Source organism: Clytia hemisphaerica, unplaced genomic scaffold (assembly GCF_902728285.1).
Source record: "Clytia hemisphaerica strain Z4C2 unplaced genomic scaffold, Clytia hemisphaerica genome assembly, whole genome shotgun sequence".
In the NCBI taxonomy this organism is placed as follows: domain Eukaryota; kingdom Metazoa; phylum Cnidaria; class Hydrozoa; order Leptothecata; family Clytiidae; genus Clytia; species Clytia hemisphaerica.
Window position 1 is genome coordinate 872,642 of NW_027104384.1, and position 14,580 is coordinate 887,221.

The 14,580-nt window shown below is 35.6% G+C and overlaps 1 protein-coding gene across 1 annotated transcript; it reads left to right on the forward strand.

Moving 5' to 3' along the window:
- Positions 1-1,272: 1,272 nt before the first annotated feature.
- On the forward strand, positions 1,273-2,776 carry LOC136819361 (putative leucine-rich repeat-containing protein DDB_G0290503). The gene has a single exon (XM_067075597.1). The coding sequence runs from the start codon at positions 1,325-1,327 to the stop codon at positions 2,243-2,245; it is 921 nt and encodes a 306-aa protein (XP_066931698.1). The 5' UTR covers positions 1,273-1,324; the 3' UTR covers positions 2,246-2,776.
- Positions 2,777-14,580: the final 11,804 nt, after the last annotated feature.

Here is a 14,580-nt window from a genome sequence, read left to right on the forward strand (position 1 = left end):
GATGCAAGTTACCTGACTTCACGGTATTAGTTAAGTTTATCGTATGATTTTCATGTTCATTCGCACCGCATACATAAAATTTAATTCTAAAACAGGAACAAGAAACAAGAGAATTATATCCAATACCGTACGAGTTAATATGTGATAACTGTTAAGGTCAAAAAATTTGGGACGAGATTTTTTGACATTTGATTTGGTTGGTCGTTAACCAGTAATAAAACAATTTTGTTACTTTTTCTAAAGAACGCGTCATCTTTATTACTTCAAATGACCAATTATCAAAGTATCTTATAAAAACTCCATCTCATCTGAAAAAATTTGCTACCTTCCCAAGTTGTAGCTTTTTTGTAGTTTTTTTTTTTCACGCCCTTTACTACATAACGCCCAAGCTGTAAATTGGCGAAATAAACATAAAAATCGATGATCGAACACTATGTCAATTGAATAACAAATTTAGCAGTTTACATTTATACTTGTAGTAAAAATGGGACAAAAGAACATTTCTTATGTTTTGTGAAAGAGAAATCAGCTACATACGTTGTCATTAAGGACCATTCTGATTGCCAAAACAACTATCAAATACTCACAATTTTAGTGACTGTTAGAAGGTTTGATTGGTGAATTTAATTGAGCTTATTTGTTGTTTGATTAACTTTGACAAAGTTCGATTATAAGTCAGTATAAAAAAATATATAAGTTTTTCAGGCAATCAGATTGCAAATGATTCTCATGTTGACATTTCATGTAAAACATTAAATGCTATTAAGGGTTTTTTCTTTATCTTTGAATAAAAAGCCTCAAAAAATTCAAAGTTTTTGATTGAGAGAGAGTGAACCATCCTAGATCATTAGGAATTGGCCTAGAAAAATTAAATATTAAATAAAATATCTCTAGGAAATTACTACGCGTAATAAAGCAAAACAATATAGCACTAAAAAAATAGACATTATGTAAAACTATTAATCATTATACGCCATTCACAACGATCTTGCGCCAAAACAAACCAATTATCTTTACTGATATTAGCACGACGAAGTGCTTTATACATTCCACGCCCAAAAGTAAATTCAGGTGCGCCCCTTGGTCTACGATTTTTGACCCACGAAGATAACAATTTCCTCGGCATTCTTTCAAAAGACATTCTAGACACGTGGCCGAGCCACGACAATTGCCTTTGAGCAGAGACACGATTTTCAAGATGGCGTCACTGAATGGTCAAAAATCAAAAATAACAACAAAATCAACGGATTCATCTAGACCAGCAAACTATTTAAATACTACTGAATGCTATCAAACACCAAACACTACTAATTATTCTACCAACATGTACAAAAGACAAACAAGAAGACAAAATAATCAAACTCCTGAAAACACGACACCTGACAACCAACAAAATACAGCAACTAAATCTAAATGCCAAACACCAACAGCCATATCACCAAAAATAGCAATCATGGATACTCCAAGCTTACCCAATGATACACTGAGTGATACCCAGGAGTCGCCAACTGTGGCCAACCTGGACAAAAAATTTTCTGATATCATACAAAACAAAACACTATCTACAGATGAGCTTTTAAAGGAACTTATACGCTCCAACTATTTGATCAGCCAACAAAATGAAACTATCCTCAGTAGGATCACTTGCTTAGAAAATAAAACAAACCAACGAATCGAGAAGATAGTGGACTCAATGAAGAATATGAAAGAAGAACTTTATCAATCCATCCAATCGCAACGATTTTTAGATACAAAATACGAAGAGCAAAAAGTTCAACTCTCAAGACTGGAAACCAAGGTCAAGTCTCTCTGTACCGACATCAGTGATAAAGAGATGACCATCAACCAACTGAAAGAACGCCTGAAACTTACTGAAGCTTCTTTTTTATCAAACAAATCTGACATCAATGCGCTAGAACAGTATGGACGACGAGAAATGATCAACATATCAGGCATCCCTAGGAAAAACAACGAAGACACAGACAAGATTGTATTCAACATCACTGACAAACTAGGTATAGATCTCTACCTTGATGATATTGAAGTAACCCACCGCACCTCTCCCAAGATCAATGCACCAATAATTGTTAAATTTAACTCGAGACGTACAAGAGATGAAGTGTGGAATTTTCGCTACAAACTTAAAAATCTAAAAGCATCAGATTTCGGTTTTGACTCAAATAACTCTGTCTACTTTAACGAAAGCTTAACTGAACACAACAGGTCTATCTTTAAAACAACATGAGACAATTTGAAAATCCCTGGTCACTTTGATCGTGTAACTACAGAAAATGGTATAACTTGTGCATGGAAAACCTTCAACAAAGAACACAAGAGTGAAAAAGTCATCATTAGAACAAAGAATGACATTTTTAAATTGGTACCAAAAGGTCCCCATCAAGACAAAACAAACAAAAGCAAAAAATAACTTATTTCTCACTTTCTTTGTTGTTTATCATGTTTGTTTTTTTTTATATATATTTTTTATATATATATTTTATTATCATAGCTACCATATCCATTTTTAAATCAAACTCATATGAGCTCTGACATAGATATTTTGAAGGAATCTTCAATTTGCCACACCTGCAACCTTTTAGTATTAAATAGTGGTGTTTTTTGTGAGCTTTGTCACACCTGGCTCCATATCAAATGCATGAAAATAAATCAAAAACATTATAAACAATTAGCCGACTCACCATTGCCATTCTTCTGTCATACATGTATATCCAAAGAGCTTCCATTCTTAAACATAACAATTAATAATCTTAAAAAAGAAAATTTTAACTCTAACTATATTAAACCTAAACTTCAACAATGTCACAAATGTGACCAAATGATAACCACCAACAAATTCATTCATTGCCAGCTTGGTAACCATCCAAACCCATTCCACCTATCATGTACAGACATTCCAGATAAATCACAACTAAACTATAAAATATGGTCCTGTAAGGATTGTCTAAACTTTCCCTTTTCAGATCTTGATGAAGTCTTGTTCGATGACATTCTCACTACAAACCATATTTATAAAACTAAAAATAAGACAATTTCTTTTGAAGATAATTTTGAACAGTTTAAGCATCTGGATAAACTAAACATAAACCTTGACAACACTAACTCGAACAACGAGTTACTAAACTTTGAATATTACCAGATTGATGATTTCATGAAGCTGAAACAATCACTCACACAATATTCTTTCAGTACTTCACAGCAACATTCGCTCATTCAACAAAAACATTGACTCTTTTTCTGACTTATTATCTATCTTAAAATTTAAGTTTGACATTATAGGGTTATCAGAGACCTGGAATACTGCTCTCCACGACCTACGTGATCACAGCATCAGTGGATACCATCCATTTGAAAGTCTTCATGGATCAAGTCAAAACTCGGGTGTTGGTTTTTTTATCAATGACACACTTGATTTTTCAAGAAGAGAAGACCTCTCAGTTTCATTCTCAGGTAAGAATTGTGAATTCGAATCCTTATTCTTGGATATAAACTTAGGGTCTGAGCATGTCCTTGTTGGGGTTGTCTACAGACACCCTAGTGGTTGTGTTAAGGAATTCAATCAAATTTTTGACACAAAAATCTTTAAAAAAATTCGAAATACAAGGAAAAAAATCATTATTATGGGAGATTTCAATATAAACTTAATTAACAGCAATTCTCATCGAAACACTGACATTTTTCTAGATAATATGTTACTGAACTCAATGCTTCCTTATATAACTCAACCGACCAGATTTACAGGTAAAACACACACACTGATTGACAATATTTATTATAATAGTATTTCCTATGAATGCCTTAGTGGAAACCTTATTCCACATGTCACGGACCATTTACCAAACTTTTTAATGATACCAACAATTAAATCAAAACCCACAAGATCTAAAAGACTCAAACGTGACTTTTCCAATTTTGACATCCTAGAGTTCAGGGCAAATTTACAACAGATAGATTTTACTCAAAAAATATTAAACATCAATGATGTAAACAAAAAATATGACTATTTTCACAGTGGCTTAAATATTTTATTCGAAATGCATGCTCCTCACAGGCTTACCACAAAAAAAGAACTGAGGAAAGAAGATAAACCTTGGATGACTGAAAAAATGATTAAAAAAATAAAATACAAAAATTTTGTATATGGCCAATATATGAGAACAAAGTGCTTAGAATTAGAAAAAGAATACCTCATTGCAAAAAAAGATATTACATGCGAAACAAATAAATTAAAATTTAATCACCTAAAAACAAAATTTTCAAACTGTAGTAAGAATATCAAAAAATTTTGGAAAAACATAAATACATTCTTTGGGAGAAAAAAGACCTCCTCTTTTCCCAACACAATGAAATACAATAAGAAAACTTTTACCAAAAAGATCGACATTGCACAAACTTTCAACAGGCACTATTCTGAGGTAGCTTCAAACCCCATCAAAAACTTAAAAAATCCTTCAAACAACACTCCGAAAACCACAGCTGCAAGTCCATCAAGCTTCTTTTTCAATAAAACAACCAGATACGAAATCCTAACCCTCTTGAACAATCTAGATGCAAAAAAGGCCAAGGACTTGTATGATTTTCCTATTAACGTTATAAAGGCATCAGCTGATCTACTTGCTGAACCCTTGTCTCATCTTATCAACCATTCTATACAGAAGGGCATATTTCCAAATACTCTGAAACATGCCAAGGTCACACCTCTTTTTAAATCTGGTCCTAGAGAAGATATAAAAAATTACAGGCCCATCTCAGTACTGCCAATTTTTGATAAAATCTTTGAAAAAGCAATGCATAACAGGCTAATTAAATTTCTTGATGAACATAACTATCTAGAGGTCAACCAACATGGATTTCAAAAAGGTAAGTCAACCTCATCTGCTGTTCTTCACCTTAGCAGGCTCGTTAAAAGATCTCTTAAAAAGAAAGAATATGGGTGTGCCATCTTTCTTGACTTGGCTAAAGCCTTTGATACTGTGAACCACACCATTCTTCTCCAAAAACTCAACAACCTTAGAGTTAGAGGCCCCACTCTCAGTTGGTTTAAAAGCTATCTAACAACCTTTACAATCTGTTATAATAGACCAAGTCAAATCAGATCCTCTTGAAATGTCACATGGAGTGCCACAAGGATCCGTACTTGGTCCTCTGCTCTTACTGATTTACATCAATGACTTAGCCCTGAATACATCTTTATCTAGTATCCTTTTTGCAGATGACACTTGTCTTTTCCTTAGTGACAAAGATCCTAATCAACTTAAAAACACTCTCAATCAAGAATTAGATAAGATCTCTAATTGGCTCACAATCAACAAACTTACTCTTAATGTCTCCAAATCAAACTTCATCCTGTTCTATGGCAAACATAACAAAATTAAAGACTTTAACTTGACTATTTCAGGTCAGAGACTCCAAAACACAAACAGCTGTAAATACCTTGGAGTCCTCATTGATGACAAACTCAATTGGAAACAGCAAGTCACCATGGTAGGCACCAAAATTAAACGAGGAGTAGGTATGATACATAAAATAGGTAGGTTTCTTGCAAAGAGAAACCTGATATCGTTGTATTACTCACTCATTCAATCCCACCTAACATATTGTATTACATCATGGGGTGGTCCTGAGACTGCTGGGCTAAATCAGGTAAACAAATTAATCATTAAATGTAGTAAATTCATAAACAACAAAACTAATGATAATCCTAATGTAAACCAAGTCAATTTCAAACCGTTGAGTATCCAAAATTTATTTAAACTTGAAGCATGTAAACTTGTATATAAATTCTTGAATGGTACATTAAACAAATCATCTTCAGATTTATTCACTCGTCATCCCCGTCTCCATGACATCAACCATCCAACTAGGAGAGACAGTAGCAACAGTGTGGCTGTAACCCATTTTGATCAAAGTGACTGTTCTGTTATGTACAACGCCCCCTTAGCTTGGCACCAGTTTGATTGCTACAAAACCACTAAATTCTCTATTCATACTATGAGTCATAATCTAAAAAAGGGCTTGGCCCTAACACAGTAAAAATATTTCGTCCGTTTTCCATTTTCTTATATTCCCATTTTTATCATAAAACTTGTGCTATTTTAAATCTTGTAGTCCATTTTGTATATAAATGTATAATACCAAAAACCTTAGTCTACTAATATCACTAATATTGGTAGTCAGTAGTAGTATTTATGATCCATATATTATAGCTATCTAGATTGATTTTCCTTTATACTAATGAACGGCTTTGAAAGCTTAGTATTTATGAGCTAATCGTTCTTAGTTTTTTATTCACTGTACATATCTTAAAAACGAGAAGAGACCTATCTTATCTTAAAATTCAATCTCACATTTCAGAACAAGTTCTGAAATTAAAGGTCGTGATTTTTGTTTGATCATCAGAATAATCCAATTCTATCATCTATAATCTACGTCTTGGATACAGTCTAATCAGCAAATATACATAAGCAAGGCAAAAATCAGAAATCTCACCTCATGTTGTGTTATTCATCAAAATTGAGAAGCCATTTTGTTCCATCTTGAACTTTGAGCCAAGTCTGCGATTTACAAAATCAAAACATTGAATTCTGTCGGTCAAGAGCCAGAAATCAAATTTAGAAAAGCGTTCGGTAATTTATCAAGACCAAATATTCCGACATATATGGTTTCACGGATGATGGTAAAAACCCTTGAAAATACTTTAGTAAGTTGGACCTCGCTCGCAGAATTATGTTAGGAGAAATTAAACATCGATCACTAGCGTAAACAATGAAAAAAATCCTTTTTCAATGCCCTTATTTCACTTGAGTACCTAGAATCTCGCCGTTTGATTGAGATTCGATTGCGTTCGACAATCAAAATTCAATCGGTCGATTGCGTTCGATTTGTTCAATCGTCAATTCCGTTCGATTGAGATTGTCTGGGAAATTCAAAGAAGGCTCGATTACCTATCGATTATCGGAACCAATCGATATCCAATCGATCGATTGAAAAAAGTTATTGATTGTATCGAGTGGGAGAGTCTGGAATAATTGATTTATAGGTCAAAAGAACTGTGAATATAGATTAGTTATCAATGACGACCTTCTGGGCTATTCTACAAAACAACACACATTCAGGTCCAAAAGTCTTCAGAAATATCTGGAGAGATGATCACACTTACAGTCTTGTGTTTTGTTGTTGGTCAACAGAAGTATTCCCAGTTAGTCCAGTGATATCAACATCATCCTCTTCGCTGTTTTGGGATTCAACCATTGTAATTTCTTCTTCTGTTTCACTCCAGAGAGCTGACTGATCCAATGGCAATAAAGTGAGCAGATGTCCAGCAAATTGACTGTGTGATTTTTCCCCATAACCATGTTCAATTTTCCTTTTGAACCAAACATTAAAAGTGGTTTCAACTAACCAAATCCTCTTGCCTTGTTTTGTCATTTTATTAAATTTTACATATCTTTTCTGAAATGCAAGTGAAAAGCTGAGTGAAAAGTGAAAAGTTTGAGCATACATCTGTATTGCTAAAACAGTCCATTTTGCACTTTTCCAGATTGACTACTTTATCCACAAATATCTTTCCAATCACTGTGATTTATCCTTAGAAAATTAAGATGCAGCTGTGAAAAGCTCATCAAAATGTTTCCAGGGCAAAATTGTGTAGTATACGACTCCAAATAATCTGCATTTTTTCGATTTCAAAACATAAGTTTTGACAAAAATCTCGAACTGATATCCCGTCGCCATTTTAAAACATTTACCAGAATTTGTTAACTCGCTCGCTCGGCTCGACAGTACAAATGCGGGCGCGTTTTCGTCTGGGTTATCAAGACCAACCAAAACAAATTACTGTGGTCGGAGATAGGTTCTTTAAACCATTGGAAATCTTTACAAAGTCGTTTTTAGATCCCCGTCTACGAACTGAACCAATGGACGTAGAAAATCAAGAACTTTCTCCTGACGGGGATGGAAATACGTACGAAAGATTTTTTAATATTGGTGCGAAAATCAAAGTTTTTTGGGAAAAAGAAGCTGTTAAAGAATTGGGATGGCGTGGTGGTTGGTACGTTGCCCACGTCACATCGTATTGTCGTGAGGATGATCGCATCTCCGTTCAGTTTGTAAGTGAACGTAAATCCATTTATGACATCGAGGTGGCATCTTCATTGGGGGCCGTCGACATTCGACTTTCGAATTTTTTAACGGCATTTGGCCGTTATGGTTCTGACCCCCTCCCCCCCCTCTACGTTAACGGCCATCAAATTTTACCCACTTAAAATTGATTAAGTCACTCAAATATTATACCTGTTTTATCACATAGATACCCAATTGAGAATTCGGCACAGATCTTTAGTTTACCTTGACTTTTATTTCGTAATTCAATTGACTGCTTTCTCTGTTTTTATGTTTTCAGAAAATCCTCGTTTGTTGATCGTGCCGCTTGTTCAACTAGATTACAGACGAAATTCACCCTCCATTCATGTACTCCATCGCAGAAGTTGAGATGTCGCAATCACCCATCGCGTGCGTGAGGGGGGAGGTCGGGTGCGCAATATTTATTTTAGAATATTTCGATGTTTGAATGTAAATAAAAACTTTTTTTTTATATTTAGACTATTTATAGCTATCGAAACTGTGTTTATACGTTTATAAATAAATAATGAGGGAATGAGGGGTGGAACGGGGATAGGGTTAGTGAAATTGTGTAGGAGAGAGAAAGGAAAAAGAAGACATTGTAATGCGTGAATAATAAGATATTCGAAAGTTCATTGTTTTTTTGTGACTGTGTTGAAATAAAAGAGGAGAATGGAGGAATCAAGCTTCTAAGAATGGTTTTCAAATTTTACTGGGTTGTCAAAGTCGTTATTATGGTGGATGGAGTTTATTGAATTTCATGGGAATGCTGTTATGTGTTTTTTTCGCTTTGAAGATTTGAACTTTAAATCAGACAGTTGAATACTTAAGACAGATTTCCACGGGGATTTATTATTTCTTTGATTGATTTTCAGCCCCGCGTGTGTGCGATGTGCGATATTACTTCTTCGTATTCTACTTTTGTAATATTCTATTATCTGTAAAAATTCAAAGTTAGTTTGATATAAAGATTATTTAACGGGAAGTTTTGTCTCTCAATTGTTACTGGATTTTGATTGTAGGGCGTTGTAGGGGTACATGGTAGGGGTCACTGAGCTGTTGCCTTGTAGATAGTGGGAATTATTCTTGACCTACATGTCGCATGGGTCCATGGAAATATCAAAAAATCATTTAAAAAGTAACAATAGTCAGCTGAGGGTCTACTGTCTGTAAAAATTCACCTCTGGGAATTCTTTTAGGCTCACAAAGTGGGGCTCGGATGAATATGGAATTTGTACCTTTATATTATTTTTGTTTTCTCTACCCATCAGCATACTAGAAAAATTCCATAAATATCTCTTCATTTGATCAATCTATTAAATCATCTTGACGTAAGAATGAAACAGCGTTCTATCACCGGTGGTTTAGCCCCTGACCCTAATTTGTATTGTGTGTACAAGGATCCCAAAGGAGACTATCAATCAGTCGTTGAACGTTTTTGTCTTCGTGAAAAGCAAAAGAAGACTGGGAAAGAAAATCGGATTTTAAAGGAAGAGGGCGACAAGTATTGGAAAGAGATTAAAGGAAATCAAGAAAAGATAAAAGAATTTTTAAAACTGAAACCAGGAGAAAAAGGTTTTGTAAGGTTAGGTATATTTTGACTGTTTCTTTTTTACTTTGGTCCAACGGATTTTATATGATTCTCACCGGGTAACTGAGACAGGGGTGTGTTAGATGAATATCGCAAGATTACATTAAAACAAACTCTTTTTTTGTTGTAATTTTTGTAGGTATGACAAAAACGGTGTTCCTTTAAAGTCCAAATCAGCAAAAGCGAAATCAACGTTACCAGCCTCTTTCAATCCTATCCGAAAAAATCCGAAAACTGATTCCACTGATTCTCCTCCCAAGTCCGAACCAGTTGCCATCTCCGAACCTGTACCCTCCTCCACCAAACCCATTAAACCTATTTCGATACCAGACGCTATCGAGCATTGCGATAAAGATGGAGCGCAAAAAATCGCAGTATCATTTACCCATAACAAAATTTTAAAACTCTTAACCAAACTTCGAAATGTCCGAAATTAATCACGAAGGACGTAGTTGAAAACAATGCCTCATTCACTGAAGCCATTAGTAGGAATGCAGATGTCATTCTTGAATATGTTAAATTGTATGAGGAACATAAAGAATTGGTTAAACGATCAAGAGTAACAAATCTATCAAAATTGAATGAGGATGTCCAAGAAAAACTGGCTGAATTGACCAATCAAATGAAAATGGCTTCGTCCATCGTTCTAGTTGACATCCCTTTACATAAATTATCAGCTAAAGCAAAAGAGAAACAAGCCCTGTTGACACAAATCGTGGCAGGTTCTTGTGAAGTAGCAAACAGCATCAAAAGCACGACAATCATTCAAAAATTAAAAAAACGTCTTCAGCAAAAAAATTCTCAAAGTGCTACAAAACAATCCCTAAAAAATGCAATGGACGCCTCAAACCTTGAGCTTAAATGCCTAAACTCCTCCATCGCCTGGAATGACGCCTTTACAAGGCTCGACAACGGGGAAGCAAGAAAGGACAAGAATTTAGATCTAACAAAAATTCGCGGCTTGGCATCCGTAATCGAAAGCGGATTTTGTTTGTACATACATGAAACTCCGATTACTCCAAATGAAATAGACGCAATTCTTGAAAACTTTCCAGTTATTTACTTTTCCAATAAAGGGAAAGGTGTGTTGGTAGATTTGCACGAACTGCTTTTTGAGAGAAACTGCCTTTCTTTACTTTTAACTGGAGAGGAAGAACAACCTATTGAAGTGACCACTAGCGTTTCAGAGCCAAAAGTAATCAAACCAACCCCTGTGTATGGTCCTAAAAGGAAACCAGGTCGAAAACCATTATGGGAAAAATTTCCAACCCTTATTGAAGCAGCCACGGAGTTTATAAAGTCACACTCTTTCAAAGCACATGTTCGTAGGCGAGAAACGACAGGGACTGGAAACGGTGTGACCCTAAAGCAGATTCGTAAGCACCTACTAGAAAACGTCCCAGGCTTATCAGATCATGGCATTGCTATCGACACCGTGCATCTCTTGACCGTCGGCCCACGGAAGAACTCCTCCCGATATTATCGTTACAAAGGCCTTGTTGATGCAAGGGTTCTTCGTAAAAGAAACGACTACCGCGAAGACAGTGTCAACCAACATTTCTTATTCGCAAGGATCGGTTACAGAGAGGAGTTTGTTGTAAAACATCACAACGAGGCAAATTTTTTTTCCTGCGATGACATGAATAAGTTGCGGATGGGGCCAGCCACGGCAGTGTCTAGGTATCACCAGCAGTTCCGTTTTTTTATGCAGAATGATGGACCCAACGTAAACGATCACGATTTTCCAAATCCAGGTTACCTATTAGTGCCATCGGGTTACTTACAGCTTCTCCCCAAGAAATCAGAGGAAACGGTCAGCAGTGACCACGACGAAGATATCATGGATGAGCCTTATGATGTCATCGGGAATGAAACTACAAACGCGAATGAGATAGCAGATGTCGGAGAAACAGAAAGCATCAGTAATCGTAGGAAGGATAAATTAGGCCGTGCAAACTACCAACGTTTAGAAGCAGGTCCAGGTCTTATCAGATTGAGAGCATGCAAATACGACACGTCAACTGGTCAAACTCATTCGAATGATATCTTGCCTATCCTATCCTCGCAATTGAAAAACGATAGAAAGGGGGTTGCATTCCTGAAGGTAGACAACGGATCCGATTGGAACTTACACTCCCTTGTGAACTCCGTTTATCTCTGCCGTGTGTTTAAGGTATTATTTATCATTTTGAGGCACAAAAATTAAAAAGACGACGGCCCTGTCTCACGGAGTCAAAGCTGCCTATTGGAATATTGAAATATCTTTAAATGGCCCCATTAAGATTTATATTTAGTGTTCTTACATTGTAAAATTGATTCATTTTGAAAACCTTTTTCAGTGAAAACGACCATTTTTACTTTGTTTTCAAATATTTGACTGCCTCTTGTTTATATCGTTTATTTAAGGATTCCAAACTTGACGTTTTTGGTATTGTCAGCTATGCAGCCAAATACTCCGCGTTCAATAACATCGAGCACCTGTGGAGTCCAATGAGTAAACTTCTAAGTTCCGTAATTTTACCATCAGTTCTTGAGGGTGATGCAGATGTTCCTTACAAGCTCACTCATTTGTGGAAGGCTCAAATCCAGGAAAAAGAAGAAAAGGTTTGCGTGTATAAAGGATGTCAGAAGTTTATTTTTCAACCATCTTCAAACTATTTGAAAGTATTAATTGTCCGTTGATAATTGTCCTGAAAGATATTTAATGAAAGTAAGGAAAGAGAGATCGATAAAAAAAGTTCATACCCCGTAAATTTTAGAGGCCTCCTCGGTTTCGTTGGCTTCGAAACTCCAATGAAGCAATTGTTTTTCATGTTTAAGGTATTCGATCAAGCGATGGAACTAGTCGCATCACGATATTGGGGTGAAGCAGAATTCAACGGCAGTCTCATCACAGTGAGATATAAACCTTGCTTGGATCAGGAAACTCCCTATCATGACTATGCTGTTGTGCATAAGGTATTATTTATTAATGGGTTTCTTAATGACATCTGCGCATTCTCGTGTATGTAAAAAGCCTTATCAAGCGTATTAGTTCTCGCCAAAACAAGTTCCCTTATGTATGACTGACATTTTGAATATCTTTTTAGCTTTTATCAGGACCATTGACAAATTTAAGGGCATCAAAGAACCTTATGGAAGAACTGCGTTTCATGCTGAAGCACGTGGATCGTAAGTCAAATGAGTTGATTTTCATGAAGTGTGTTAATCCAAGGTGTAAACATTGCTCCAACAACCCCATCGTATCAAAGAATGCATGGAATGACCTCAAAGCCCAAAAATTCAAGTGGCGAAATCCCATCGATTCAAAGCAACACCCTCATCATTACATGACGTTTTTAGAAATGAATGAAGCAGGTGCTGATGAGAAGGTCTGTACTGGTGACGATGGTTTGCCAGAGAGAAAATCAGTTGGATCATGCCCCTATTGTCCGAGCTGGGTGTTTATGTCGAAGACAGAGAAACAAAGACATCTCTCAGTCTTTCATCATGACAAACGAGGTTATTATTTTCAACTTAATCGTGAACCATTATTAATTTTTCAACTCGGGAGTATATACCGGACGAAAGTTTTTAATCTGATAACATGGTTTAAAAATACGGCATAGTTACACCTATGAACTCTCAATCTGCAAAATCTGTAATAATAACTGAAAAGTGTCGAGAAGTCTCTAACAACTCATAAAAGAATGCATTCTTCTATTCTCTTTCAGGTGACGGAAATCCTATATGGAAAAAAGAGTTCAAATGCAATTACAAAGATTGTGGTTTGATTTTCCTGAATCAAAATAAGCTTAAGGTATCGCTCTTTTTACGAGGACTTACTATCATTAAGGAATTCGAATTTCCGTTCATTTTCTTTCTTGTCCTGGCCTAAGAAGTACTTTAGCGAAGCGGAATATTTTGAATAATACATCCTAAAATATATATCTTCTCTTTAAAACGTACCGTTACTTCATTGAATCTTCTCACCAAATTCTCAGGAACACAAAACAAAAAGCCAACACCTTCAAAGGAAAAGGAAGAAACAAAACCAAACTGAACCAAAAAGAAAACAACTAAGAATTGATGAAATGGTAAGAGTCAGTTTTGAAGCTCATGGATTTATAATATTCACAAGTTCCAATAAAAAATTTAATCTCTTCATCAAATATTCTTTAACTTTAAATTATTCAGAATATCCAAAGAACTGAAAATATAGCAGAGGAGAAAGATGACGATGTCGAAACAGGTGGAGGGAATATTGAAATGCAAGCAGAGGAAACCGGAGGTGAAACGACGGAGGGCGAAGAAGATGAGGAGGTCGAAGATGAAGAAGAAAACGAAGAAGAAGACTTTTGTTTTGGTTGTAAGTAATTAATTCTACACCATTTGCCGTGAATGTTTTTCTTCTATTGCACTCTGTCAAATAATATCCTACAGTTACGATTTTGAAATATTTATAATTCGATAAATGAAGTCTGCGTCAATCACGTTTTCAGGTGAACGCGCCAGACCGCCAGCAGTAACAGACGATGATGATTTGGCATGGATACAATGTGAGCAGCCTGATTGCGAAAAGTGGTACCACAAAGATTGTATGCCTGTAAAATCGAAAGCAAAACGTATCGCTAACGGCAGGAAGTGGTTTTGTTGTATCTGAAATCTCTCCATAACCTAGCTTTTGATTTTATATTTATCGTACGCGTTTTACCATTTGATTCAGGGATTTTTCTTATTGTTTGATATTTCGTTAGTAGGGAACTCAACTTTCTGTTTTATATCTTTATCACCCATGTCCAGTCCTAGCTTCTTCTTGCAGTATTCTGCATTTGTGCATTATTTCCCAACAACGTAAAATAGTAAAATCA